Source organism: Brassica rapa, chromosome A06 (genome assembly GCF_000309985.2).
Source record: "Brassica rapa cultivar Chiifu-401-42 chromosome A06, CAAS_Brap_v3.01, whole genome shotgun sequence".
Classification (NCBI taxonomy): domain Eukaryota; kingdom Viridiplantae; phylum Streptophyta; class Magnoliopsida; order Brassicales; family Brassicaceae; genus Brassica; species Brassica rapa.
This window is the reverse complement of record NC_024800.2, coordinates 10,375,676-10,401,368: the sequence shown is the minus strand read 5'-3', so window position 1 is coordinate 10,401,368 and position 25,693 is coordinate 10,375,676. Positions and strand designations below refer to the sequence as shown.

General features: G+C 34.7%; 2 protein-coding genes and 2 long non-coding RNA genes across 4 annotated transcripts; 1 reads left to right on the top strand and 3 right to left on the bottom strand.

The window, feature by feature from the left end:
• Window positions 1-5: 5 nt before the first annotated feature.
• Window positions 6-2,698, bottom strand: LOC103873139. The gene has a single exon (XM_009151565.3). The coding sequence runs from the start codon at window positions 1,445-1,447 to the stop codon at window positions 143-145; it is 1,305 nt and encodes a 434-aa protein (XP_009149813.3). The 5' UTR covers window positions 1,448-2,698; the 3' UTR covers window positions 6-142.
• A 5,630-nt stretch (window positions 2,699-8,328) lies between these two features.
• Window positions 8,329-8,866, bottom strand: LOC117125987. The gene is made up of 2 exons (XR_004448472.1): window positions 8,705-8,866; window positions 8,329-8,549 (listed from the first exon to the last, which is right to left on the bottom strand). It is a non-coding gene; the product is annotated as an uncharacterized LOC117125987 (long non-coding RNA).
• Window positions 8,867-10,001: 1,135 nt separating this feature from the next.
• Window positions 10,002-11,054, top strand: LOC117125986. Its single transcript, XR_004448471.1, has 3 exons — window positions 10,002-10,276; window positions 10,536-10,582; window positions 10,665-11,054. It is a non-coding gene; the product is annotated as an uncharacterized LOC117125986 (long non-coding RNA).
• Window positions 11,055-13,961: 2,907 nt separating this feature from the next.
• LOC103873137 (cytochrome P450 94B3) lies at window positions 13,962-20,717 on the bottom strand. The gene has a single exon (XM_033273112.1). It carries the CDS (start codon window positions 18,061-18,063, stop codon window positions 16,543-16,545), a length of 1,521 nt encoding a protein of 506 aa, XP_033129003.1. The 5' UTR covers window positions 18,064-20,717; the 3' UTR covers window positions 13,962-16,542.
• Window positions 20,718-25,693: the final 4,976 nt, after the last annotated feature.

Sequence of the window (25,693 nt, the reverse complement as noted above, 5' to 3'; positions counted from 1 at the left end):
GGTGGTAATATAAACCATGGTCTTAGTCCAATGCCTAAAATCAACCAAAACAGATTCATTTTAAAAAGAAAGAGGAACATAACTATCTGAAAACAACAAGTCAAAAGCGAAACATGCATATCTATATTTTCCATTCTAAACTCTAAAAGAATCTTCTGTGTTTACGACGTCTCTGCAGTACGTGGCCATGATCCGGGATTAGAGAGGGGTCTAACTGCATTGTCATCGGTATCACCTTATCATATTCATTCCAGTGAACGCCTTGTGTGCTACTTTTGCTCAGTGTGGTAATTAACTTCATTTGCCTAGTTGCAACGTCGAGAGAGACAATGCTTTCGGGCAAACAAAAGTAGACGAGGAGAGGGTTGTATGGATGACAACACAAAGGTTTTGGATAAAGAATCCGCTTTCTAGTTTCTGGATGAGTCACGAAACGTGACATAAACATATAGTTTAGGTCAGAGAACGTCCAGTCTTGCAGCCAAGGAAGGTCAGTGAAAGAGATAGGCTCATCATGCTCTCGTCTCCATATGGATCGTTTGTAGTCCGCGAGTGTCCAAATATAGAGATGTTGACGATCAACAGATGCAACGAGCTGAAGGATGCGTAGATGGCCTGTGGAGACAGTTAAGGTCTCTGAAACAATTGCGTCGGCACAATAAGAAGAAGCATGAGACATGTCGTGGGAACGATGGATGAGTAGGCATGTGTTTTGATGATTAGGGTTGTAAGCCACGACAGGCCCGTCCTCTGCTAACCAATGTAAAGCTCCGTTAAAGGGCAAGGCTTGGTATTGAGTTGGACACCATCCGGATTGTGACCAAGGTGGATGCTGAACTCCAACGCCCTTCCATGTACCGAGCATAGAGTCGAACGAGAATAATCTAAAGCAGGATTGTGTAGACATCTCCAACATGACAACATGGTACAGCCCTTTTGTCCCATTGCCTATTAATCCAATGGGTAACCCCCAAGTCGCACCGCAGGGATCAGGAAGACGAGTCCACTGCATAGTCACAGGATTCACAATGTACAACTCTTCAGATTTCATGCACAGCAATACATCTTTGCAAGAAGCTAGAACACACATAGGAGGATCAAACTCGGGATCAACGTAGTTGCTTAGGTCGAACCCTTTCCAAACCTCCAAGCATATGTCGTTTGTAGCATATTGATGAGGCTGGGTGTTGAGTATCAAAGCCAAGCTTGGGTTGTTATGAGAAGAAGAAGAAGAAGAAGAAGAAGAAGATATGAGAGAGTTCCATCGCTTGCTCACGTTTTTGCAAGACACGAGATCTCTAGGGTTACGTAGCTTGGAAAAAATCTCGTGCAACACCAAGCTCTCTGGTAAATCATCGATGAAATTTAGTTTTTCAACTTTCCGTTTTCTTCTTCTTCTTTCAATCCAGTACAAATTTGATCTCTTTCTTTTTCTCAACGATCCCATCTCTGCTCTTAATTTAGTTTCCTTTGGTATATTGTATATATTTACAAGCTTGCTAAACCCTAGTCCATGTAATTGACTTTTTCTTTTCTTTTTTTCCCCTTTTTTGTGATGAATATTTTGTGCATAAAATTTTATAAAATATTTTAGCAAAAAATTACTTTTTAAAAGAAAAAATAATAATAATAATAATAGTCATAACTAATAAGTATACACAGATTTTGTATTATATAGAATAAGGAAATATTCCCATATTTCTACATTTTGAAAGATCATGATCTAGTACTCTTACTTCACCGCATGCACTTGAATCTCTTATCGTTACAGCTGCTTGAGTATCCATCTATAGGTCCAAAGATGCTAATTACTGATCCTCGATCGTTTCAGCAAATATCTACACTCCACGCTTGGAACAAAGGAGATATAAGACTGATGACCTCCGATACTAGCTAGAGGAATGGTGCAACTGCGAGTTCAATTTTCTTAGCCTTTTCGAGTGGTAGGAGAAGGGGAGAGAAAGTGAAGACGGGTTTCTTGTGTGAGTGAACTTCTGATTGATTTACCTGTTTGTGTTATATAGCTTTGATCAGTCAAAAGAGTATATATGGCCATGCATGGCAGCACACGCTTCCAAAGGATGTTGTTCAAGCCTTAAGTATATACTGTGTTTGCGCCGTGGCTGATTGTATTGTGGTGGTATATGCTGCAGGAGTTGGATATCTCTCTTGAATGGGTGAGCTTAGCTAGCCAATCCCGAGGAAGGATTTGCTTTCTGTCGTTGTACCTATCATCCTTAAGCATCTATCTATATCTAGAAGAAACCCTCTCATTCACATTTTCTCTTTCTCTACGTAATGAAGGTGTTTATTTGTTACTCAACTCAGGTTAGTGTGTATCTCCAGATCAGAGAAGAAGTTCGTTCGTAGTTAAATACAGCTACTTTCTCATGATGAGAACTTGTAAATTAAAAAAAAGGGTTTGTTGGACTAGATATTACCTTCTCCTTTGGGACACCTGACCTTAGTGTGTGTCTGTCTCTCCATTACCTTCCTTTCGAAGATGCCAACAAATGCTTTTAGTTGTGGTGCTTGGCTGGCCACTTCAGTAAATGGAACCATATCAAAAGAACACAATGCCCAATGTCTGGTGCTCTGTCTCTTCTTCCTCTATTCCAGAGCTTCTGAAGTTTTGGTAAAGGCTGCAGAAAGAGGATTTTGTGTGGATGGGAGATATATATACCCATTGACTCTCGAATACACCTTCCCTCTACTCTTTTATGCAAGTCAAAACACAATGTATCAACCTGTGGCTTCAAGATTCAACTAATCCCAATCAAACTTAGCTAGGCAGTGGAATGAGAAAAGGGAAGGTGTATCCTTGTCTGTTTATTGTACGTACCTAATCGATCACCACATACATGTGGCTCCAAATAGAGCCATTATATATCATCTTCTCTAGCTATATAACACATTCAGCAGAAACACATACAAAGCAAAGCAGTTTTCTAAAATATTAGGTTATATTCAAAGGCAACACACAAAGCAAATCAATAGTTTCTTACGTAATATGTGATCAATCACACAAAGCAAAGCAGTTTTCTAGTTATATTCAAAGCAGCATACATCTTAGTATAGTATATGTATTTGACTTGGTTATCAAGCAAAGAAGAATCAACGCACTCCTTGCTTGACGCCGATCTTGTACCTGACAAAGGCGTCAGCAGCAGCTTGAGAGATCTGTGGTCCATCCAGCTCAGGCTTGCTCCACTCGCTGTTGGTGATGGCAGGATCCAGATCAAATCCGTGGAATGAGCGGGAAGCTTCAATAACCTGTTTGTAGGAACGGTGGTTTTCCTGAGAAGGAAGAGAGTCATTGACGTCGTGGATGTTTGCAACTTGAATCCCAGCGCTTGTTGGCGTGGCCACCGTTGAAAATTCCGACGACGGCGAGCTTCTCGGATTTGATCGAGTTGGATGATGAGACAGTTCGTACCAACGCATAGATGTACCGTTGAAGCAGGATCTTCATTGATCTCATCACCTAGACCAAGACCTACGATCAGGCAGGCGGTTGTGGCGGAGGTAATTCTTGTTAGCGTAGCGAGTGTTTCTGATCCACCTCCTCACCGTCTCCGCTTTGTTAGTAACCGTAACGTTGGGTGATCATCGGCATGGTGAGAAGCTTCTATCTCTGTAAGTGTGAGAGTGGGAGTGGGAGGAGTAGCATAGCGTCGTCGTCGTTGATTCGAACGATTCGCCATTTTTGTTTGAAATTCGAGAGAGAGTGGGAGCGAGAGAGAGAGATACTACTGTAGTCTGTAACTGTATTTATTTGGACTTTCTCTCTCCTTCCTTTTTAATTTTTTTTTTTTTGACAGCTCATTTTTTTATAGGGCTTTTTGCAGAATTGACCTAAAACTTAAAGTCAAACACAAAATTAACCTTTTTTTTTGAAAATTGGTTTTGTCCTATTCACTCCACAAGTTCATATAATTTACGAAAATGCCATCAATTTTTTTTTTTTTTTTCGAAAATGACATTTTTACTCTCTCACCCTCATCATCTTCAAGTAATTACAAGATTGCCATTGTCATCAATATCACAACCACCATGAACAACCAATTAAAAGCTCTTAATGCTCCCAAAATTGATTTACCCTTCTTTTTTTTTCATTCTTGTGAACTAAATACAACATATCTCTCACTTACTCTCCACAATGAGCTAAAAAACCCCAAGATTTTGATTCTAAATTTTTTATGGTTCATAGAGTCATAGAAGCTAACGATTCTGGGTCGGTTACTTTCGTTTGTGATTCTGTGTGCTTGAAGAAGCCTTATGTATGCTAAGGAACTTATCTCACCAATTTAAGGTATGACAACGAGTTTTTTTCCAGATCTGTTCGTCAGACGACTTACTTGGGAAGTCGTTTGGCTGTAAACGACTTACCTGGAAGTCGTCTGGTCAACGCAGAGGTTATTTTTGCAATTGACTTTGAAATCTGTAACCTGAGACGACTGAAAGTTAAGTCGTCTGTTTTTGTTTGGTTTCAAAAAAATTTCCAAAGAACCTAGACGACTTACATTTCAGTCGTCATAGGTTAGTTTTACATTTGACTGGATAATTTCAGAAGTTTGACTTTCCCAGACGACTTACATTTCAGTCGTCTGGCGAAAATTAAAATAATAATATTTTTTTTAAAGTAAACGACTTACAATTAAGTAGTCATAGGTTAGCTTTACAATTGAAAAAAAAAACTTCAAGATTTAATTATACACAGACGACTTATAATTCAGTCGTCCACGAGACGACTTACTTGTAAGTCGTCCAGGATTGTTTTCCGAGATTCTGGTCAAATTTCGTAAATCCTCGATGACTTACATTTCAGTCGTTTCGTGCACGACTGAATTATAAGTCGTCTGTATATAATTAAATCTTGAAGTTTTTTTTTTCAATTGCAAAACTAACCTATGACGACTTAACTGTAAGTCGTCTACTTTTAAAAAAATATTATTATTTTAATTTTCACTAGACGACTGAAATGTAAGTCGTCCAGAAAAGTCAAACTTCTCAAATAATCCAGTCAAATGCAAAACTAACCTATGACGACTGAAATGTAAGTCGTCTAGCTTTTTTGGAGTTTTTTTTAACCAAACAATAGTAGACGACTTATTTTTCAGTCGTCCGAAATAACAGATTTCAAAGTCAATTGCAAAAATAACCTCTGCGTTGACCAGACGACGTATAGTTTAGTCGTCTGGACAACTTAGATTGAAGTCGTCCGCGTCTTCTCCGCTAGTTCTTAAGTCTTCTACGTTAGTTTTTGAATAACTTGTATTTTTAAGAGTGATAAGTAACTTCAAGATATGTAAAACTCATATTTACAAAATCTGTTCTCTCTCTTAGTTTTACTAAATTTGACTAAGTTTTTCAATGCAAACTTATAAAAAATATGATATGCTTTGACTAGTTACTATTGTTTGTTTCCATCTCTTAAGTAATATTGTTATAGACAATAATGATGATTATTGTTATGAGTTGGAATAAGGGTTAAAATGCTTCTTAAAATGTTGTATCAATATAAAGCTACCAACATTCTTGTTTATTAAGATGAAAAAAATGCCATTGGAGTTTATTATTGCATATGAGAGATCCAAAGATAAGAAAAAGGCTACTGAAGTCTATTATTTCATTGATTTGTAAATGTGTAAACACATTGTTAGCACATTTAATACATCTTGAAAAATATTATTACTGATTTTACAAAAAAATTCACAACTAAAAGAGTAGACATGCAATTCACAAAACAGACCACAAACAAAACAATTATGGATCACTCCTCTACAAAGACAAGCTTGGATTCCACTTGAGTAGACAAGACCAGACAACTTTTAAGAAGTCCAGACGACTTTTAAGAAGTCCAGACGACTTTTAAGAAGTCCAGACGACTTCCAGGAAGTTCAGACGACTTTGTCAGAAGACTTTTAGGAAGTTCAGACGACTTCCAGACGACTTTACAGGAAGTCCAGACGACTTTACAGGAAGTCCAGACGACTTCCAGGAAGTCCAGACGACTTTGTCAGAAGACTTCCAAGAAGTCCAGACGACTTCCAGAAGACTAACAGGTAAGTCGTCCCAGAAGTCTTCCAGATCTGAAAAACCTGCATATTAAATCCAGATCTGAAAAACCTGCATATCCAAAAACGTTCAAATGGCTTAAAAACAGAAAAAATGAGTGGAAGATTAGATAAATCTACCTTTACAAAACACACAAAAATACATATCTAAAAATAATAGACCTACCTTTAAATTAGTGGAAGATGAGTGCCATCTAATTAAAAACCTGCAAAAAAGATAGATTAGTAAGAAAGACATGAGACAAAACTGAAAAATTCATATAAAGTTTGGTGTTTTCAAGTCAAAGAGATTAGAGTGAGTTTGGAGAGTTTTAGTTTGGGAAAAAAATAAGAACTTTATACAACAAGAAGTTACCAAATGAAGAAAAATCAGACATAAGAACTTACCAAAACGCTCAGATCTATTATGAAAGGGAGACTTCGTCAGAAGACTTCCATGAAGTCCAGACGACTTCCTGGAAGTCCAGACGACTTCCTGGAAGTCCAGACGATTTTGTCAGAAGACTTCCAAGAAGTCCAGACGACTTCCAGACGACTTCCAGACGACTAACAGGTAAGTCGTCCCAGAAGTCTTCCAGATCTGAAAAACCTGAATATCAAATCCAGATCTGAAAAACCTGCATATCCAAAAACGTTCAAATGACTTAAAAATAGAGAAAATGAGTGGAAGATTAGATAAATCTACATTTATAGAACACATAAAAATACATATTTAAAATTAATAGATCTACCTTTAAATTAGTGGAAGATGAGTACCATTTGATTAAAAACCTGCAAAAGAGATAGATTAGTAAGAAATACATGAGACAAAACTGAAAAATTCATATAAAGTTTGGTGTTTTCAAGTCAAAGAGATTAGAGAGAGGTTGGAGAGTTTTAGAATGATGAACATTACATTTTTGTTGCAGCCATTTGAGAGGAGAAGAGAGAATGTGTAAATTTTTCTTTATATAGGGAGACAAAAAATCCAATTAGGTTAAATATTTTTGACTCAGACGACTTCCTGGACGACTTATATTTCAGTCGTCTGGTGAAGAAATTAAAACAGACGACTTACATGTAAGTCGTCCATAAGAGTTTAATATTTTTAGCGGGAAATTAAATATTTTTAGCGGGAAACTAAAATAGAAGACTTTCCAGACGACTTACAAGTAAGTCGTCTGGTTTAAATTATTTAAGCGGGAAAATAATTTTTTAAAAAAATTTAAGGCTGGAATATTTGGATGACTTACATGTAAGTCGTCTGTTTTAATTTCTTCACCAGACGACTGAAATGTAAGTCGTCCGAATAAAATGATCCGGTTAGGTTAAAACGTACATTGGTAAAATTAAAGGTTCGGTACGATGTGGACGACTGAAATATACGTCGTCCGAGTAAATTATTCAACAGACGACTGAAATATAAGTCGTCCACACCCTAAACATAACCCCTAAAATTAATTATCTAATTAAACACTTCATAAAATCAAATCAAACTTGAAAAGTGTTTACTATACACAGAAATAAACACATATATGTGAAAACTAATTTTTGAAAAAAATATTTTAGTTTTCCAAAATCTAACCCTAACAATACATACAATACTACAACATATGTTTGCCAAACTCCTAAACCAAAGTATTTTATGATTCACTACTTCCACTCATCTATCTTCAAAACAAATCAATTTTATCATATCTTAATTTATATCACTTAAAACTGTTTATAATTACTTGATTTTTATTTTTCACGCATCAAAATATTTTTTTACAAGATTTATAAATTATTTTTAAAATAAACTGGTACCAGACGACTTACACTTCAGTCGTCCAGATGACTTCCAACATCTCAGACGACTCAGACGATTTACTGGGGCTATATTCGTAAAAATGGCCTCTGTTTTTTTGTTTAGTCACAAGGGGCTGAGCTGTAATTTCACTAGGCTTTTAGGTTAGTTTTGCATTTGATTCAAGTTTGAGTATAGGTTTGGGGTTAAAATCAAGTTGTGGGTTAGTTTTGGCAAAAACCCCTTTTTAATATTTATTTCTTTTAGGAAAATTGCACCCTATATACATGAAAAAAACTTAAATACACTAACTAACCAAAATTCCCCTCTCTCTCCTATTTTCTCTTCCTATTTCTCTCTACTCTCTCTCCTAAAATCTAATTTTCATTTTTTTTTGGTTATTTGGCAAATAAACCCTTTCTTTTATTACTTTCCATTTATTTATTAATAATCTTCTATATAATAAAGCACACGTCACTCAACCAATTATATCATGCCACATCATTTAAAAACAAAAACAAAATTGTTTAAATACAAAATGAATAAAAAACAAAACCTTGCACATTACGTACGTTTAGATATTTACAGAAAAAAATCAAATATATTTCATGTCTATCTCGCCACTCGCCACGATCACCAGTCACCACACCTCCATGATCACCACTAACCACCAATCTCCTAAGACCATCTTTATCCCAGGTTTCTAACTGGGTTTTTAACAAAAATAGATGATTTAAATAAATCAAAAATAATTATAAAGTTGGGCTATTTGGGTGGAAATACACAAACAGAAAGATAATTAGATTTTCATGCAAAAAAAAAATTAATTGGCTATATGGACAAATGAACGAAGCGAAGTTACCTTGTTATCCTCTCCACACTTTCCCTTTCTGCTTCCTCCTCTTCCTCTTCCTCCTCCTCCTCCTCCTGGCGTCAACACCGTGACTGAGAATGAGCTCTGATCTCTACTCAAGTTCCGCAAACGCATCCGCGACGAGGCCTCCAACCAACAATATCTCATGCTCTGCTACGAGCAGCCTCACCGACCCCTCCACTTGCCCAGAGAGCTGGCCCGATATCTCCTGCGACCCTGAAACGGTTCAATCGTCGCCATTAATCTCGACCGGCTCGGTTTATCAGGAGAACTCAAATTCAGCACAGTAACCGGTCTCACCTCCCTCCGCAACCTCACTCTCTCCGGAAACAACTTCTTGGGTCGGGCCGTGCCTTCCCTGGGAGCCATCTCGTCTCTCCAGAGACTAGATCTGTCGGATCACTACAAGAAAAAGACTTATAACCCGAGGACCACAATCCTCACATTAACATAATCGTCGGAGCTTTGTCGGTACATTCTGATATCAAAATCCTGATGAAATTAATTATTACAAAGTCGTCGTTTATTTCAGACGAGATTCCGGGAATCTGTTGACCGGCAACAGTAACACCGGAAAATAGATAGAACAAGTTATCGGAGAAAAATAAATATGATTAGAAAAAAAAACAAAAATTAACAGAAACAACAAAAACGTTTTGATTTTATAGCTCTTTTACTAATATAGTGAAAGTATTTGAACATAATGGAAACAAAAAGTGAAGATATTGCTTCTGTAAAGATCAATTTTATTGAATGATGTGAAACCATAACACTCTGTTTTGGATATACAGAAACAGAGTATGGGAAAACGAGCTGAACCGCCTTGGTATTCTGGTGGTTTTACTTTCTCAGACTCTTCCAGTGAATCTCCATCGCATGATCTGACACCTCCACTGTTCGATTTATCTAAATCACGACCAATTAATCCACCAGGAAAATAACATAAGAAGGACATGCGATGATATCAGGACAGAATCATCCTAGAAATGATCTAAAAAGCTCATGGATGGAGCAAAGCCTAATTATTCAAGAATCTGAAATTTGTGGGTGCAAGTTATTAATTAGATATCTATGTAATAAAGGTACTTGTGGAATATATGAAAAGAAAAACAGTGGTATGTTGAACACATAAATAACTTTATTTCCTTGTGTATGGAGTGCAATTGCCCTATAAAGTTCATTACCGATCCTTAAGTAAGGATTCTGGAAACCGATTTTAATGGGGGTTTTACAACCACGTGTCAGCAAAGTAAAGACACCAGATTTTTTTTTTCTATTTTCTTTTCTCTTTTTTTTTCTGTTTTCTCATCTTCTCCGTCATTCGACGAAATCCACCACCTCTTCTCTCGGCTTCTCCGTCAGAAACGATCGACGACTCTGTCGGTCATCACGGCGTGTCCTCCGTGTTCTCCATCAGACGAGCACTCGAAACCCACCGAGATGACAGCATGATTTGGATGCTGATTACCGCCAGAAGAGGACAGCATGATTTGGACGCTGATTACCGTCATAAGAGGACAGCTCTCCCACCAAACTCTCTCTTCAATTCTTCTATTTTAGGTTCTCTTCTTCCTCTACCTCTGGTTCCTTATCAACATCTATTTGTATCATCTTGGGAGTGTTATTCTCTGGTGAATGAATTTTTGAAGCTTAATTAGCGAACTGAATCAAATATTCCTATGCTAACAAAAAAAAATCCGAAATAGAGGTTCTTGTTGATGTTTATAAAGTTTACAAAGTTTGTATAATATGCTTCTCGGTTTTGTATTGTGTTTTGGGTTAGATAACTTCAGTCCACGACTTGAATTACTTGTCTCAGATGCTGTGAAGAGGCAGATGACTAAGGACGATGAAAAGCATCAAAAGGTACAAACTTTTTTAAAACCCAACAAGATTTGATTCTTTACTCTTTATTATCATAGATGATGACATGGTATTGGTCGGTAAGATTTCAACCTGACGTTACCATATCATGGAGAGACTATTTCATTAGAGGTAAACTAACTTAAACTATGTCCTGCACTTCCTTTGGCCATTACTTCCTGTGTGATTCAATATATATGGTAGTGAGAACTTTCTCCAACTTTTACAATGCAAGGTATCAAATGTGATGACATTTTTTGCTCACTCTTGATTTAACTTTAGAAATACAGAGTTTGACCTGTTTGAATATGAGTCAGGTTCGAGTTTTTTTATTTAAGTTTGAAGGTTCGTAATCTTCGTTTTTGTAGATTTTAGTGATATGGGTCTATTATCAGTCTCATGTGGGTTATTTGCTTTTGAATATAAACCATTTTGCATCAGTTACTTACGGATGTTGGTTCTGCTCTTTATGGTAATACAGGAAGGAGAGCTACTTGTGCTGCTTACAGATGGTAGAAAGCTAATGGGAACACTCTGTTCTTTTTGATCAATTGAGAAGAAGAGGAAGCCCGTCTCTAAGGCAATCTCAACACACTCCATTCTCTTTATCTTTATGATGCATTGTATTCAAATTCCAAGTCTTGTGATGTGGGTTGGAGTTAAAGCGGGTTTAGGAATTTTCAGCCATTTCTGATATAGATTATTTCATTTTTGGATGATGCATTGTATTTCATTTGCATTGTATTAATAATTTTTTTTTCTAAGAATCCTTAATTAAAAAACTTCCATTGGACCACTCAAAATGGGAGTTTCTTAACTAAAGTTTTTAGGTTACTTTTATTAATTAAAAAATCATTAAGAAACCCATTAGGGGTGATAGGGATAATCATGCTCTAATAGCTACTACAATTTTTGCATTTATAGTTGTTCCATGTTACAATACGGCTGCCTTTCAATGGAAAACACTTTTTTCTCAAAAAACAATTTTTAAATTTCTATTCCACAAACCTCCATCATGCATCCTGATATCTCAGAAGAAGCCATTGTTGTTGAACTTCAAAAGATGTGTAAAGAGTAAATAAATTTAACAGTCTAACGAAAAGACCACCAAAAACGAAATCCAGGTATAAGTATTATATTTCACTAACTTTTTTATCATAAAGAAAGTATGGTATTTTGTATTGTTTCTTTCAGATTGATATTTTTTTTATTTGTTCTGGCACCAAAAATAAAATAAAGTCATGATGATAACATCTATAAGTTCATTATTTTGTGTTTTATGTTGAAAGGTTACTTTAATAACAAGTATGTAATTCTTTGTTTATTTACCAAATTAATATATTCTTAAATTATGTATAAGTAGAGTAACTAGAATCAGCTTCCTTAGTGAGCTCTAATAAAATTGAAGTTATACGAAATTTTTACACCCCAAACTAGAAGAGAGTTTCAGAGTTGAAGTCAAATGGGTTTTCCATACTTATATTATGAATTTCTGCACAAGAGCTCAAATGAATTCCAGGTAGATTGTGTATTTATAAAATAAGAAGATAATCTGTGGAAAGTCGAGTTTTTGTTTTATTTATTTTTCTCGTGCATATGTAATTACACACTAACAATGCATGAGTCAGTTCCTGTATATTTGATCATAATGTTCACGAGCATTAAGTCTCTTTTAAGAGAGCCATTATAAAAAAGTTACACAAAACTTGCAACCAAGTAATATATTTAAAAAAAAAAAAACTGAATTTGAGAAAAAATTATTATCACTTTGTCCGTCCAAAAAAAGAGAATAGTATTATTGTTATAATAGAACGTCAAGTATATGATGTCTACAAATATTGCAATACGTAAAAGAAAACAATATTGGAATACGTTGAGTATCACCAAATTTACCATTCACTAAACTTGGCTACAAACCATACTATTTTAACATAATAATTTTATTATTTTATTTGCCCGTACGCAGTACGGGGTACACCTAGTAAGTTATATATAAACCGGGTCGAGTAGACTCGTTAACTCAGATCTGAGCGACTTTCATGCGAGATTCCACAGTCTATCGTGTGCCTCATAATCACCAGCAGGGCTTGCTATGTCGAACAAGTCTCATTTCAGAAAGGGCCTTCTGAGTGTCTCCGGTGAAACTTTGTATCGAATCTCATTTTGGTTGTACATTTGGATTGTATTCATCGCAGTTTGATTGATTCTTTGTGGCACGTTGAGATGGATGGAGTTTTAGAGATGCTGAAGATGGAGTTAGACGCATGTGAAAGGTTTAAAAAATAAATTGATCTTTCTTCTTATTGATGTGATCATTTTCTAGGATTGAGTTTGTTAGTACACAGGTTAAGCATAACGAGGTAATGCAAATGGGAGATAAACTCTGGTACATGGAATCTCTAAGAGGTGTAACACTATACCAAGTGGAGAACCGTTACATGGACCAATTATTGTGGTAAGCGGGTGAACCAAGGGCAAGTAATATACTAACATCCATCATCAGTTGATTGGTGAGAAAGAAAATAGTGTGATTAAATCCTTTGATAACAGTTGTTATTGGATCTAGTTTTCACAGAACCGATTCTGTAGACAGTGGTAACACTAAACAAATGGATCTTAGATTGTCCCCTCTTTCTGCTTTTAGATTGAAGTCTCTCTCTCTTTTAGCTTCTCATAGTTTTAGCAATTAGCAGCCTTGCTTTGGCTGAAACTTGCTTATACTACTTATCTACTACTTTTACCATCGTTTACAGCTTCAGTATCCATCTCAGGCTTAAAGATGCTGTATTCATTGATTCTTGTTAGTTCCTTACTTGCATAATAGATGCTCTTGTGCATGATTCACTACAGCAATCTTGTAAGTGTTGCTCTTATCCTCTTCTTATAGATCGTTCACTTCCTTTTTCTTTAAGTACTGCTACTGATTATATATAAATTACCCTTTTCTTGTGGTTGCTTTCTTGCAGAAAGGATGCTCTTCGGTTGGGGGTTTGTTACTTACAGATTCTACTACGGGCATATCATAATCATCTGTTTCCTCAAGTAAGGCTTTCTACCTCATGCCTCCAATGCCTTTGTGTGTCTGATTCTGCTGCACCATATGACAGGTTATAGTTTTCACGGCAACATGAGTTGTAGACTTAATTTGGTGAGAAATAAAGTAATGATTGAATCCTTTGATCACACCGTAGCGTGCGTGGAGTTGAGAAATAAGTTATTTCTCTGTTTGCGCCTTGGAATGCAAAGAGCACTGATGTGATGGCCTGTATACATATAGAATGTTTACTTTTGATGGCAAGCTGGAGTGGACTCAACTTGATGTTAGATAAATCATGCGACAGTTTTGATAGAAATCATGTGGGCATTAGGCTTTTTCAGTGTCTTGATGCTTGAGTTTTGAAACATTTTTTCTTCGCGTTTTCATTTTCAACTCTGTATTTCGAATTTCATGATTTCTTAGATAAAAATAATATTATGAATCTAATTTTCTTCCTAGTTAGCTTTTGGTCTCATTTAACGCTTTGTCTGGCAGCTAGACCGTGGTACCCTGGAATTGTTCAATCCATTGACTGGCAAGATTCAGCGGTATGAGTGTACCTGTATGTTGCTCCTATCTACTTAGTTATATATTCTTTCTTGTTTCACGATTCATGGTTTGTTCTATTATGTTACTTCCTTTGGACCAAACTAGAGAGAACACTACATAGCTAATAAGTTTCCACCTATGAAACTTGATTTTGTGTGTGTGGGTAACAGGCAAAGTTTGAAACATAAAGTTAGCTTGATTGCCCTACAAGTATAGGTTTCAGTTACTCATTTTGGTTAGCTAATTAGTAATTAGTCACACGTTGATATTTTTAAAATCATTGTCATCTTCGATGGGGATCAAGGTCAATGGGTTGGTTGCTTGGTTACTCAATACTATATAAGGTAGCTCTTTTAGATCAGAAGTTGCTCGTTTTGTTAGCTGATTAGTAGCTACAAATGCCGAGTAATAGTAAGGCATCATCGGTGTGCATGGTTCTTAGGTGTTGCTTGGCTAGCTTAGCAGGGGTCTGCTGTCGATGATGTTCCCCCTGATTCGTATGTGTTGAGATCAATGAGCCATCGACCTAGATCCTAGCTGAAGTTTGATCAGACGTGGCTTATTCTCAGTCTTCTAGCTTAGGTTTGCTTCAGTCTATATTGCCATGCGCTTGTCTTTTGGTCAGTGTTTCTTCCGTCTTTGTTTGCTGTTGTATTTTAATTTTTCTCCTTCTGCTACTAAACTGAAAATTGGTAACAATATAACATTTTAATATTGTCGACAAAAAAGATAAAAACGTTAAGAACGGACGGGCTCTTTTTTTCTCCTTTGGTAGGCTTTCATTTCGTGAACGCATGATCATGATCTACAAGATGGTCAAGATATGGTAAAATTGTGTTCTGCTCGTCGTATCGAGTTTTGTTGTGGTGTACAAGAGTGAGGGCTTGTCTATACGTGAAATTGTAGTAGTAGTAGTAGTAAATCACTGACAGCAGTAGCTACAACAAGCGCAAGTTGAATCTAGCACTCGAATGACCACAACATACATAGATTGTCACGTCTACAATCATCCTCCACTAAATTTCTGTTATAGTAGACTCCATACAAGAACATCTCGGTGATCGCCTAGTAAGTATTCGAGGAATACAGCAACATTTTTGCTTCATGGTGGTTTAAGGGAACTAGTCAAGATCTGAGTCTTAATTTCAGCTCACGCTTGCCATCTACCAATAAAGACAGTGAAGCGACCCACAAAAAAGGAGTTAAAATAAACGAAATGAGCCATTATGCATCGCTTACTCACCAGTAGACACCATGTCCAGACCATAAGTGGTTTTAAAACGATCAGCAATCTTACAGAAACATTGTTACAGAACATACCGCGTATTAGAATAAATGAGGAAACTATATAAGGCACGAACCTATAAAAAAAAACTACAGGTTCACGTAACCTTATGGCACACGTAACACAACTTACAGATGGCAAAGTCCCCTTCCATCTTTTAGGCTAACTCTTTAGAGTATTATATACCTCGTGAAGAAGATAACACAAAAAGAAAAGACTATCAACCTAAGGAAAGAAACTCAAAAGCAACGTATCTCTCTCAATTAATTTTGATACTGGTATTTATACAAGGTAGAGAGAGCGACAGACACACACACCTTTTATGGACCACTAGATCAGCAAGTTCCTCCTAATCATCTCTTTGGTTTAAAAGCTTACAAAATAAGAATACAAATATTTAGACTCCTCAATTACGGTTTGGAGGAAATGTTGGCATGAACTCCTTAGATTTCTAGAGAGGTACTTACAGTGAAGTAGTGAACCATCCATGGCTAAGAGACTCAGTCAATTGTAAGCCTCTTCTCAGTCTCTTAGTCTGTTCAACAAGCCAAATCTTAACTCTGAAAGAACTGCACCTCCTATAAAAGATACAGCAGGAAATTTCTTACATAGTAAATTGTACGGTTGCTTCCGAAACTTGGCTTTGGAATCTGGCAGCAACGTGAATCCAGGCCAGATTGTCAAAATTTTGCTAATTCCTTTAAGTGTCCGGACCGATTGTAAACTGCCAACAATTGTAGCAATTTACGAACATAAAAATAGACGTTGCAAAATTTGTCTTGCGATATTTTGCTAATTCCTTTAAGTGTCCGGACCGAAATAAAAATCAATTGCGGATTTAGTATTGGTTGTGATCGCTTTACTCATTCCAATTTGATTTGGTTGTCTGACCCAATTGCTCCTATTAATTTCTGATTTTTACTGGTTTCTTTGAAACATAGTAGGTTGGTGCAAACAAATACCGGTTGTTTTCATGCCTTAGTAATCTATAGATTATATTTTTTTGCACGAGTTTACCGTACTACGGTACTAGTATACAAATTCACTCATTTTACGTTTCCTAAATTATTCTATTAAAACGTGCGTGCATGGTCAAGGATGTGACATGACTTCCCTCCTCTTGATCTTCACCTTGAGTCCACCAGCCATATGAGCTGTCAAAAGAGGAACAAAAGCCGGCTTGTCCTTATTAACCGTTACAATCTCAAACCGACTCAAAACGTAACCAACCACGTACTTCATCTGCATGAACGCCATCTCCTTCCCTACACAAACCCTGGGTCCAGCCTGGAAAACCGGAAACTTGAAAGGACTAACCGGTTTCAAAACCGGCCGTGTACTCCCCGGTTCAGAATCAAACCACCGGCTTGGTTTAAACTCATCCCAGTCCTTCCCCCACAGATTCTCCATCCTCCCCATACCGTACGGAAAATAAGTCACCTTATCTCCTTTTTTAACACGTGTGCCGTCAGGCAAAACGTCGTCGTTTGCAGCATGCTTTGAGTCCCACGACACAGGTGGGTAAAGCCTCATGGCTTCACATAAGCAAGCCTTCGTGTAGCTCATCTCTTTCAGTTCCTCAAACCCTAGCCCTAAACTTATCAACGGGTCCACTTCCTCTAGAAGCTTCCTCTCCACGTTACCGTTCTCAGACAACAACCAAAACAGCCACGTCATCGCCGCTGAAGTCGTATCCCTTCCCGCCATGATGAAACTAATAACCATGTCTCTCACCGATTCTCCGTCGTGGCCGGCGGCTAGAAACCTCGACAGAAGATCTTGTTTGGCTTCTTCTCCGGTCCCTATCTCAAGACTCTTCTTCTTAGCTCTGACAATCTCGGACACCAACACGTGGACGGTCCTAATCGCTTCTCTCAACCTCCTCTCGCTTCCCACGTTCAGCGCTCTCTTCACTTTCCAAACAGCGTAAACCGGCTCCGTGGCACGGCGAGCACTAATCTCAGTAGCCGTATCAAACGCCTCGGCAAGTGGGTTAACGGGTCGGGTCAAATCCAAACAATCCGGATCCCAACCCAAAGAGACTTTACAAACAACATCGAAAGCAAAACGTTTCAAAACATCTTGCAAGTCTACTGTCGTACCAGCATCAGCCGCCGCAGACAGCCCCGGTACAAGACGGTTCTCGACTTCTTCTTTAAGAACCTCGAAAGAGAAACTCCTCAGCGAACGAGCAGAAAACTCGTGGCTAGCGAGTTTACGCTGCGAACTCCATGCATGACCGTCGACGTTAAAAATGCCTTTTCCGAGTAGATCACCGAGAAGATCGGTGAAAGGTTTCCCTTTTGGGAAGTTGAAGAAATTTGTCTTGAGAATGTATTCTACGTTTTCTGGGTTGGCTGTGACGATGGTGCGACGGCTTCCAAGGAGAGGAATTGAGATGGTCTGCGACGGAGAGAGACGGAGGAGTTCGGTGTACCATTGGAGAAGACGGTGACGGTTTTTGTTGAAAGAGAGTGTGGAGCCAATGAGTGGATACGCTCTTGGACCATTTGCGGTGGTTTCTTGGATCTTTTTTGTTGAATATGAAGATAAAATTAATAGGATGATCATTACAAGAACCGCTAGAAGAAAAATGTTTAGAAGAAATGCCATTTGTTTACTTTCTTGAATTTTGCTTTGGTGTGTATCTGAGAAATTTTGCGAGTGATTTCAACTATTTGTATGTGTCTACAGGTTCTTACTTCGTCGTGGGTATTGCGTGTGTCTTATAGGAGAGAAAAGGTGGTGGCGGGTCCGTCGCCCTAAAGGGCATCGTTTTAAATAAGTTTTATTTTTATCCACATGGCACTATATTATTAATGTAAGTGTATGGTGTTACTCCTTCATTTATTTATTTTCTTAGTTAGAAATATAAGAATATTTAATCGGCTCCTTTTAAGAATAAGATTGTATCGAGTTCCTAACAATTTTAGCTAGGTTTGACTTATGATTGATTTAAGTAATAAACTCCATGAGGAAATTTGAATTGCTGTAGTGTAAATTTATACACGAATTTTTAGCAGGTGGATACATTAGTAAAATACAATATATACTTGATTTAAGGCAGTTACATTGTTTTTCTATTGTAAAAAAAAACAAAAACATGATTTATTTTTTACTCAGTAGAGTCCATCCGAGGCACACTTGTCTTCAAAATTTTGACGTGTTGTAAACGCTTTAGACTTTTGGAGAGGTGTTAGTCAAAAGCTTATCACGTGTCATATTAGCCGACAAGCGTCACAAAACCACTTATAGAGAGAAACCGTAACACCAAAAACAATCAACCTTGTAACGTAACTATATCATTCTGTACGTTAGTATTTTATTTTTCATTCGGTACGTTACTACTACAACAATACAAGTATGCATATTTTTAAAAAGGTGAGCAACAAAAATTCAAATGATACACGACATCTCCCAGTAATGGTTATAATAATATGGACATCAAAATTTGTATATTTAATCCCTTTCATTATAGCTGTCTTTTTAGGTTTATGCACAAAAATATTTAATTTTACATATTTCTAAAATAAAAACATCAGTATTCATACACTAACCATATTTCAACCAATACAAAAATAAATTAAAAAATATTATTAATAAATTTACATTGAAATTTTAAAACGACACTTATTTTGAAACGAAAATTTTATAATATGACGACAATAAACTAAAACGGAGAAAGCAATAGTATTTATCAGTTCTAAATTTGAATACCAAAAATGTTTGTAAGATATAATTGTAGTTGATATTTGAACCTGGTCATAAATAAAAGTTGAACTTAAATATATTGGTGGCTTAAAACGTCTTGAAAGCAGATTTGTCCAAAAAAAAAAACATCTTGAAAGCAGCTTAGCCATTACACTTTTGATAAAATGGTCGGGTACGGTGTCAAATAAATCTCGAGCCGAAATGTGAGAAGAAGACACTGAAAAGAAGAAAATAAAATTACGAAATACCGTTTTTGGTGGTGTCTTTTCATTTTTGCATGTACCCTTTTTAGGATTGAGCCTATCACGCGCGTGTATCCGGAAATCACCCATAGTTTTCGTTTACTGATATCACATTATCTTTACGCGTGGAAAACTATCTCTACTGTATTTTGACTTTCTAAAAATATATCAACACTAATATAAATGTTATTTTTGTAACTGGAACACTAATAAAAAGGTTTTTTTTTTTCATCTATAGTAAGAGTATACAGTTGGGACAAAAAATCATAAGTTTGACAAGCAACCAAAAACTTAAGACTCCAACCACCTGAACAAGTGGAAACGGTAAAGAGAAGTCGGTCAATTTGAACACAACGATTTGGGATGGGTTCACGGCGTATTAGAACGAAAATTACTCCTTAAAGAACCGTGAAAGTGATAGAGCTAGGTATAGTAACGAAACTGCAACGTATAATGGGTGATGCTATGAAAATATAGAAACCCACGACGACGATCTAGTATATATATTTCTTCTTTTAATCAATATTTTTATAATTGTTTAATTATAGTTTTTATAACAAATATGTTAATTTATCTAGACGAGTAAGGCAGGAGACATCCTGATCTGATCTGACTTACGCAACTATCTCAACAAAAATCATCCTGTTAATTTGGAAGAAATAAACAACACTACTGTAGTGAATTCTTCAAGTTGTAGGAATTTCTATGAATGAAACTTCCAGATTTTCCAACAGAGAATCGTTTTTCTGTTTTATTGAACTATTTTAGTGCTTTGTATTTTATTTTATTTTCTAGTAATGAAATTTGTTCAATTATTTATTTCAAATAACTAAATAATTTCATAAGAAAATTGAAATAAGTTCCGTCAAAATCCAATAAAATTTTTGATGATCTTTGAAGGATAGATTTTCACGGGTTAATTAGATATATTACCAATGATGTTTGAAAAAATAACTTTTTAGGAGGATTTGTTACCTAAGTACAGTTCCTCAATGATTTTTAACTAATAACTAGATTTTGATCCGCGATTGGAAAGCGCGAGGTTGTTCGATTATATTATAATACAAAGTTTTATTATATCGAAAAACATAATTTTTAACAGCTATATAATCTACAAATTAGTTTATTTGAGATTTTATATGTACACTTTTACGTAAGTTTCTTTTCGACATGAAAATTATATTCGGATCAAAAAAACAAACCGAACCGATCCAAAATTATAGGTTTAGTTTAGGTATAAAGAAGATAATCTATTGTGTTTTTTTGACCTGCAGGTCTTTGTTTGAGTCCGGGTCCTATCCTAGACCCGATCATAAATATGTATTTATTAGGTATATTTGAATATTTCGAATATGTTTCCAGTATTATGGATATTATTTTTAAGTTTTTGGTTTACGATTAGAGTTTTGATTTCAGGTAAATTTTTTAAATTTAAAAAAAATTGGGTATTTGGAAAAAATTTTGGGTATTTTTCAGTTCATCGTGTCGGATTTTGAATAAGATTTTAAATTTTTAGTTATTTGAATTTTTTGGTATTTGTTTGGAGTTTCAAATACTTTTTGTGTTTCGGATATTTTGTTTCAAATTAAATACCCGAACAGATGTAGACTCATTACGTCCATATCAGGTCCAACAACCTTTTGATATAGATTTTTAATGTTATTGTACAAAAACATGGTTGATGAAATATTTTTCTGAGTAAAGGTATCATAAAAAATAATATTAAGATCAGTTAAAAATATTTGAAATATTGTATGTTTAGAATGATTAATGTATTATCAGAAAAATAATAAATAGTTATACATAACTCCAATAATTTTTTATATTAGATTTTTTAAAATTCTTTCCCTTTTAATAGTATTGATTCGTTTTAAGTGAAAAATATATAAAAGTATAATATCTAAACAAATAATTTTCAAAATCTTGAATAATCAATACTGATATCGTGAAGTCGGGTTAGTTTTAATAGAACCAATGAATTTCTTCATTTTTGTGAAGGTAACATGAATATTCAGAAAAATTATTTTTAAATATGAAAATATTATCAAACTATAGACAGTTGAAAGTTTAGTATATAATATGAGATTTTAGTGGAAAAGTTTAGATATAATATGATTACTTTATTATAAACGAATGAGGAAGTTAGAATGTACACATATATGTCTTGTAATTTATCTTGTTTTAAATCATATATTATATGATAAAAGTGATAATATAAAACATTAGTTTCAATGCTTTTACAATTAAAAATCAAAATGATAAATATAGTAATAGTAATGATTAGAATTTAGGATTGAGATTTAAATAAATAAAAGAATTGACTAAGTTTATTGTTAGAGAAATATATGGTAACATATTGTTAGTATAAATTTAAGGTAAGACCAAAAAATAATGAGTTAAATGAAAGGGTCCAAACAACTTTTATAGGTAGATTTTTTTAGACTCCTTCCCTTTTAATAGTATTGATACTGTTTAAAATGAACAAAAACAGCTAAGAAATTTAACTAAAATTCCGGTGGATACAAATTAATTGTTTTGGGTAATTTACCAAAAATAATGTAAAACTTAAACTTGAATGCAAATTTACATTTCAAATACAATAAACTGTAACCGTAACCTATAAAAATAGTAAAATTAGAACTATCTCTCTACGACCAAACAAAAAAATAAATTATAGACACTTTGAATTTTATACCAAGAAAAAACTTCTTGAAACAATAATGAAGTGTTTACGTATTCATGTATTTAATCTTAAAAATTAATTTATAATATTTTTAAAAATATTTGTTGGAGAATACATTAAAATATGTAAGTATAAACAATTTTAAATTATGTAAATTGTTATAGTTTGTACTTTGTATTGATTCAATTTCATTGAATTGGCTTTTGGATATGGGGTCTTTTTAAGATTAGAATAGCCATTTATTGAAAAAATATATAAATTAAAAATTAATAGATTATATTATATTATATTTTGCATAATAAGTAAAATTTAGATTGTAAGTTATGATTTTCTATTTATTAGAGTTGGTAATATATGTTTAAGTAATGTTGATATTTTTAGGATTAGCGAAATTATTTCGGTGAAATGGATTCCAGCCATTCACCTTAATTAGGATATCTTCTCGTGCACAATCTGATAAATTAAAGGGCAGAAAAAAACACTCGTGCAGAAATTGTGAGCGACCAAAAATTAGGGGCGCCGTTCTATGAATTAGGTGATTGCAAGATAAGTTGATTTGATACAAAGAGACAAAAAGAGGAGACATAATAAGAAAAGGATTAGCCGTTTTTTATTCCTTTCAATAACTCTTATCAAGTTCACCGTCCATAAAACAAAACTGAAACTTATATCTTTATTTATTTTAAAAATCTTTTTTTCACCATGCACTATGATATCTCATACTGGTAAACCGTCTTTACATTTTCATTAAGCTATATTCAAAGATAAAAAACCTACGAATACAAAACGTGATGCCCATGAAAACGTTTGACTCTTCATCATGTCACTGTGTATAGTGTGTAATGTTTACATACGTTCCCCTTGAATCTTGCACGATCCACCCATAACGGTCTTCATTGATTGTAACTTACCATTACTTATAGGTGGTCGTTCCAAACCACGTGATTTTTGGTTCATAGAGGTAGATTTTACGATTGCACTGGTTTTCAAAGAACTGATTATGTTCAAAATATATTTTTTGAGCTTAGATGGTCAGGTACCCGATCCCTTTTGTAATGTTTAAACTAAAGTATATATCCCTTTATATTTACTATTTTACCAAAAAAGAGAGGTATATATTCCTTTAGCGGTTCATTGTTCATTGCCGTTGCCAGTTTAGTTGTGAAATCATAGGCTGTAATTCTTACTTTTTTTCGTATTTCTTATGGCGAGCTCCTCTAGAAAGAAACTACAGTAGGTTTCGGCCAAGGATATTTTGGCTGCTCGACATCGTTACTCTTATTCTTATATATAGAGGATCGGCTCAACATTTATATGGACTTCTAGGCAAAAAAAAATTAAAGTTCTTAATATTTACGTTTATATAAAAATTTCAATGTTATTTAAAAAATTTATCGCTAACATCTTTGTAAAATTTTGTGATGAAAACAAAATACATGTAAAAATTTTAAGGACTTTTTCGACCAAAATTATTATTTTTAAATATTATATAAAATATGCATATATAAAAATATTGGACGCTTTAATTATTAAGATACAGAGGACACGGGTTTGGATCCGGGGCGATCCCACTGTTTGTTCCCCATATTAACCGGTCCTGCTTTTATACACTCTGATTACCGCAGTGAAACCACAATAAACAGTTTTGCATCATATAATCTGTAAGAAATTGAATAGTTTAGTTGTAAAAAATTTAAAATTTTAACCATTAGACCACGGTGTTTCTATAAGTTGATTTGTTCATATTAAGATTATGCATTAATGCTCCTCCTGCGGACCAGTTTTACTTGGAATATTAAATTCTTGAGCTAAAATCACATATGGTTCATATTTGAGATTACATTAAAGACTAAACTTTTGCTAAAGACAAAGAAACTTGAAGCATACCTAAATAAAAATTGGGCCATCCCTAGATTAAGTTATGGAATTTTTGAAATGGAGGCTCATATGTAAGAATTGTGTTATTGGTCAAAAAATGGTTTTGATTTTTCATATAGAAATCAGTTTTAGTGAATTTTGATATTTTGTCATGTCCACGTTAAGAAGAGTGTCTTTTGTTTCCTATCCTATTGTTTTGCTAAACTAAGCATATCAGGTTCAAAGTTAGATTGCTTGAAGGGTGGGCAGTTAGAATCAGTTTACTTGGCTGTCACAATTGAATGGTTCTACCTAATATATATCATTTTCCAGTTACATTTTTAAACATGGCATTTATCATCCATATGCCACACATACTCTTTCGTGTTCTTACAAACTGGTCACTAACTTCTTTATTATTCTTTTCCTGTTTTTAGCATTTGTAAGAATTACATTTGACTCAGGCCACTGAATGTCTGATGGCATCTTCAAACTGTAAAGCACATCGTAGTAGTTTAGTGGTTTTCAATAGATGAAGAGTTATCCTGTTGGTCTAGGATAGAGATCAATTCTTCTATGATGCAAAATTATTAGTTTCACATGTGGCCATACAAATATGGACCTCTTGTTTACAGTCCATTTGAATACCTGAGAGAGGATTCATCTGTGGGCCGCACCTCAAACCCAGGTGTTAGGTCTGATTTTTTAATAGATCTGGATTTAGTCATCTTCAAACTGTTGAACAGAAAAGTTGTTGATCTCTTTTTAAGTTACATTTATTAGTATCCCACATCGGATAGTAATGTGATCATTGGGCAATATATAAATGTAAGGACAATCATGCACTCTTGAGTTGCTTTTGGGTGTGAGTTAGGCTCATCATTAATATGGTACCAGAGTCTATGGTGTTTGGTCGAGCATATGATTTTCAATTTCCCACGTAAACAGTTTCTTACTTATGTAGCTAGTACAAGTGGTCCATATTGTTGTGATATTTCCACGGTTTGGGCTGTTTCCGTTTGACCGTTTCCCACCTATATATCGAGGGAGCCTATTACTATCCCACATCAGATATTAATAACATCAATCATGCTAATATTACTATTATAAACATCATTAACAGGGATAAAGAGTAAAAACATAGCCTGGAAGTGCTCTTTATTTAGTCATTTGTAGATATGTCTGGGAATTTTTGAAATAACAGGGAAGAGGTAGTTCTTATATCTAAACTATTAAAACTGAAATACATTTTGTACTTAACCATGAGTTTTCTACAGTATTTACTATCGTATACCACTGACTTTAACAAATATAACATAAATCTTTCGTTATTACAAAACACTAGATGACCCGCACCTTGTGCAGATTATTATATACTCTTTCTATTTCACGAAAATTGTAGTTTTATAATTTTTACCCATTTTAATAATAAATCATACCAAAATAATTCTACTTTAATACAGAATTTCTAAAAAAAAATATTATTTTTAAAATGAGTAAATAAAGTATAAAGTTATACTAATTTTGTGAAACAAATAAAAATCTCAAAACTACTATTTTCATGAAATGGAGAGAGTATATATCCAATAACTTTTCATAATGTTATTTTAATTTAGATATAAATTACTAAATTATATATAAATTTTAAATTGATATTATAAATTCTCTAACTTCCCTTCAATATTTATATTGGCCATCAATGTATTAAATTATGTTTTCATATTTTTATTTATGGTATGTAATATAGTAA

Coding starts and splice junctions, on each gene's coding strand:
- LOC103873137 (XM_033273112.1), bottom strand. CDS start 18,063: ATGGCATTTCTTCTAAACATTTTTCTTCTAGCGGTTCTTGTAATGATC.
- LOC103873139 (XM_009151565.3), bottom strand. CDS start 1,447: ATGGGATCGTTGAGAAAAAGAAAGAGATCAAATTTGTACTGGATTGAA.